This window comes from Mycetomoellerius zeteki, unplaced genomic scaffold (genome assembly GCF_001594055.1).
Source record: "Mycetomoellerius zeteki isolate Tzet28-1 unplaced genomic scaffold, Tzet1.0 scaffold223, whole genome shotgun sequence".
NCBI lineage: Eukaryota > Metazoa > Arthropoda > Insecta > Hymenoptera > Formicidae > Mycetomoellerius > Mycetomoellerius zeteki.
Window position 1 is genome coordinate 1921388 of NW_017257198.1, and position 5308 is coordinate 1926695.

Consider the following 5308-nt stretch of genomic DNA (forward strand, 5'->3'; position numbering starts at 1 on the left):
CGCTCTTCTTCCGTAAATTCCTAATTAATAAAAAAACGCATTTATTAATATTAATTTTTAATATCGCCTCTGATATTTGATAGATATTAATAAATATTCTAGAAAATTGAAAGAGATAACATAGTTTTGTCAGTACTTTGTCTTCGCCGTTAAATCTGTAGTAACTTTTCAGAGGTTCAGCTGTGCTTGTTATAACACAGTAAGTCTTGCTTTCAAGATGATATGTAACAAAATGAGGAGTACATCGCAAAGGGACCTTCCTAACTGGCCACGGAGCATCGTACGATAAATGAGTTGGTAAAACACATATCCTTAACTCTTCCTAGAAAATAACATCTGTATGTCATCTTATATATGTTTTATCTTATTATCTTATTGTAAATATACTGTGAAAATACCATACCTTTCTATTAAAATACAGAAAACCTTGAGGGCAATTAATATTATTAAAAGGCGCAAAAGATGTAATGGGACCGTCAATGCCCATTGGATGTGTACGTAATTCACCGCGTCCGGTCAAAAATATCCAATGTGGATAATCGCTGCAGATAAATACTCCATTATATCCAGCAATGTTGCTGAAGTAACGCATGACACAGATGCGAGTGATGTTCCTGTTTCTTGGAACATCTTCTTCTTTGGGTCTTGGACTGTGGAGGAAATTTAATTAAAAGCAATAATCTAAGTAAAGGAGCTCCATTATAAGCTCCATTTTGGTGCAAATAACTGTTATTTTAATACATTAAATAATGTATATAGTATAATTATATATATTCTCTCCATATATATTAAAATCAAATTATTTTATATATTAGAAAATGTGTGTGTAGTATCTTATATATTAGAATTACTCAAACCTTAAACGTCCCGGGATTATTCCATGGTCCAATTTTTTAAACCTCAATTTTAGATATCCTTTTGGATATCTGTAAGCTTGATAGATTTGCAAATCCGAATCAAGACGTACCAAGAGCATCGGCCGATTTCCATGATGTCCTAGAGCAACCATCAGAATTTCACGGACCTACAAAAATAGATATTATTAAGAACATAAGTTTTTTTAGGATTTCTACAAAGATACATTTATAGATAAATTACCTGCATATCAGGATGAGGGATCTCATTGATCGGAGCTGATTGTAAAGTTGTAGATTCCATACTGTCATGTAATACGTACTGACCATAGCCAAAATTGCGAATAAGGTAAGATAATCGTAAATCAGGTAAGGAATAAATTTCCAGCGTTCCGCTGTCTCTATATACAAGTAGCCAGTATGTAGACTTAATTTCTTGCAAATGCCTTTGCCACCTATTGTATAAAAATCCATATTATAAAAATGTATTAATACATGATTCTTTAATATCAGAGATGTAGGATGTGCTTAAAAAATAGTTAGTCAAATATATTTTATTTTTTTCAATATTCTAATTTAATAAAAAAAAAAACAGTTAATAAAAAATATAAAGTTCGATCAAACATTTTAGAAACACATTGTGCAACGAGTGGTTAAATAGGAATTTTACCAAGGTGGTTTCTTAGTAGTGCCATCCGATGCTTTTAGATATGATGGTGCAGGCATTTGGAATGCTGGAGCATCGCCATACAATAGATCGTCTTCATTGTCGACATTGCTAAGTATAGACGGTTCCTCTACATTGTATTCTTCTTCAGTATGTTCATCATCCGCGTTCTCAAATAATTGTGTTGTAAAAATCCCGCTTACATCTCTATAAGCGCATAATGCTTCTATTTGAGGGCGCTAAACATATACACATTGTACAGATGTTAAGAATATTTCATGAAACATTTATGTAACATTAGCGGTCTTTCAATCTTATTATTGTTTATACACGTGTGCTGAGAAAATGCGTAACTCTCTATATATATCAATTATTGCGAAGAATAATGCTAAGGTCTCGGTAGTCTAAAGGCTTAGGACGCTCGCACGGAATGCAAGAGATCGGGTTCGACTCCCGGCCGAGGTATTATTTTTCGCAATAAGTTTTATTACAGTTTTTAAGTTGGGGAATTTGGGGGGATTATTAATATTTTCAGATTTGATTGCGTTGAAAGTCCGACAACCATATCGGCACGCAATTATCATTTCTGAAATTAATTCATTTAAATGAATTTACAATAGTTCAACATCTTAACGTTCTGATCGTTATGGCGCTTCTTAATTTAAAATTATTATGTTTAACATTAGCGGTCTTTCAATCTTATTATTATTTATGTAATATTAATTATAAAATTAAAAAACTTACAAACAGTAGATTGGCAGCCTGAGCATGCAATCTTGCTGTACCTCTTATTTCTCTAAGTGTCAATAACATCACTTGTCCATCTTCCGACAATAGTGCTATATATGGATCAGCGCAACTTGCATGTACAATTGGACAGCCAAGATCTATGGGCATATGTTGAATCTGTAATTAATAAAATAAAAAAAAAATATAAGTATTATGAAAATACAAATGTTATCATATATTTAACGATTAAATTAATGAAGAAATGCATACAAAAATTAATATGAAAATATTATTTACTTTGTTTCCACGTTTGAAAAATTTGCATTCAATGAGATATATGAAATATTCACATTCATATTCAATAAAATATATTATGTAAACTAAGGATTGTCTATTATTAGAGTGATATTGAATATTTTATTACTAGACATAGTTATTTGTTCATAATAATAATAATAAGGATTAATGTACATACTTGTTCGATGCCTTGCAAAAGACGCACTCCCATTTGAGTAACTTGTACAATGTACCGATTAGCACCAAGATTACCGGCAAATACTGTACTCCCTTGTGTACTGAATCCACTTTGATCTACTTCATTAATCTCTTGACCAGTTTGCAGAACCTATGAATAAATTGTATTATAAATTAAGACTTAATTATCACCTATAGAGGATATATAAAGCGATATTTAAATATTATGTTGAAAGTATTATACCATAGTTGAATCTTCTTGACTTAATATCAAGAAAGCGTGAGATCCCTCTTCTGTTCTGATTTCATCGTTGTTTAAGATGCCAATGACAGTCCACATATCTTCACAGCCAGGTAATTGAAATGTTGTCACAACCTATTTTTATTAAAAAGATTTATCAAAATATAATTATACTTTTGTTAACGTGGTGTTCTGTAATTCGCAAGTTCAATTTTAATAATAGATAGTTATAAACTCTTTCTCTGATCAATCTATAATTAATTATCCTTTTCTAAAAATATACATAAGTATAAATTCTATATTAATTAATAAATGTTTTTGTTCTGATTAAAGTAACATTATTAGCTTCATGTAGACTAAATAAATATTCAATAAATTTAAAAGAATGTATGATATAAATTTAATTTTATCGGCAATCAATACATTAAAATTTAAAATATGAATTATGTGCAAGATATATCGCAACTCACCGGCTCACGTAAAGGAGCATAGCAGTGTCTCGCGCCATGACGCTTGCTTAGCGCCGAGACACTAACGTGTTTCCAAATACATATATATATAATACATAATAAATATGAAAATCATGCGGGTTTTGCGGGTTTTCTGTGTGTCTAGATCCATTCTTGGAATGCCAATGTTTTGTGAACCTTGCAGTCCACTTCATCAGGGCGAGGAGCAGCCCGATTCTGTTATCATTCCAAAAAGCAGCGTATAAAGGAAACGGAAGAACAGTAGTATTAGGCTGCTCCTCGTCCTGATGAAGTGAACTGCAAGGTTCACGAAACGTTGGTACTCCAAGAATGGATCTGGATACGGAGAAAACCCACGAAACGCATGATTTTCATATAGGAAGCACCCATGGAAGCCTCAAGAATATTAATACATAAATATGTTATTAGAAGACATGCAGATGTGCGTGCGTGCGTGCGTGCGTGTGTGTGTGTGTGTGTGTGTGTGTGTGTGTGTGTGTGCGTGTGTGTGTGCGCGCGCGTGTGTATACACATATCTATTATATAATTATGACTTCCAACACTGTATATCTTTAAAAGAACCATCCGAGATCAAATCTCATATCATTTACCTGAGGGCGTATAGAACGTTGCAGTACACAAAGTGCACCATTCTTTCCATATCCAGATGTTGTTACAAGTTCTACATCGGGATCTTGATTTTGTAGAAATTCTTCTGACAGGAAAGCTGGTTCTCCCATTGAAATATTTCCACATGGTCCAATATTCAATAAGCTATCACATACCTATGAGTAAAACATTAATTGTAAAGAATAGCACAGAATAGATAAACTATTGTAAGAAATAAGCAACAACACGAGAAAAATATCAGGGCGTTCCGAAATGCGAACCGAGGCCTGGTCTCCGAAATGACTTCCGTCCTGCCACTGAGCCACACAGCCCTAACGCTGATAGCTTCTCTGTTGTGCCTATTTCTTTTAAATTTTCTTACACTATTATTGAAATTAACACATAAAACAGAGGATACATATAGAATAGGAAAACTTGCTGATACCTCAAAAATATATGAAGTAATCTGAATGGATGTATGAGTTTCACTGCCATACACTTCCAGTTCTTCTGGATCTTTGATATCCAATACATCTGATGCCATCCAATCACCAAGAAAGTCTTGCTTCGTTTTCTTGGCTGGAGTTTCTTCGCTCTCATTTTCTTCAATGGTAATCTCACTGTCATTCAAATTTTTCGAAGTTTCCGGTTCCTTCTCCGTGAATCGTAAAAGTAACGAATTACCAAGTCGAGAACCAAGGAAAAGATAATTATCCTCACACATACATACCTAAAACATAACAAGTAACAAAATATAACAAGTACGTAACATAAGCATAAAATTATAGTTGAAAAGATAAATATGTCATACATATATATACAGGATGTTTGGAAAGTAATGAAAAATCTTTCGCATAGGGGCAGAATGGACTAAACTGAGAAAAAAAGTCCTCTATCATTTTACAATTTTCGCAATAGTTAACAAGATATTAATTACTAAAAATTTTCGAAAATTGGTCTTCAATCATTTTTTACTCAAATACTATCAACTTTACAGAAAAACTGAAAGAGACAAAAATTGTTTATTTTCTTCTCATAAAGCTCTAAGAATTTTTTCAGAATTTTTTATCAACTTTTTAGTACTGCATTTTTTTATTTTTACCATGAGAAAATACGGTATTAAAAAATTTTGAAAAAATTCTGAAAAAATTGTAAGAACCTTATGAGAAGAAATAAATAATTTTTGTCTCTTACAGTTTTTCTGTAAAGTTAATAGTATTTGAGTAAAAAATTATTGAAGACCAATTTTCGACAATTTTTAGTA

The 5308-nt window shown here is 32.1% G+C and overlaps 1 protein-coding gene across 1 annotated transcript in view; it reads right to left on the reverse strand.

The window, feature by feature from the left end:
• Window positions 1-5308, reverse strand: part of CPSF1 (cleavage and polyadenylation specificity factor subunit 1) — a 10096-nt gene that overhangs the window by 2518 nt on the left and 2270 nt on the right. The window contains 11 exon segments of the mRNA XM_018448582.1: window positions 1-20; window positions 137-322; window positions 404-650; window positions 858-1024; window positions 1099-1309; window positions 1525-1760; window positions 2266-2427; window positions 2726-2875; window positions 2969-3100; window positions 4047-4220; window positions 4490-4774. The exon segment at window positions 1-20 is cut by the window's left edge and continues 16 nt beyond it. Of these exon segments, the coding sequence (XP_018304084.1) occupies window positions 1-20; window positions 137-322; window positions 404-650; window positions 858-1024; window positions 1099-1309; window positions 1525-1760; window positions 2266-2427; window positions 2726-2875; window positions 2969-3100; window positions 4047-4220; window positions 4490-4774 (1970 nt within the window).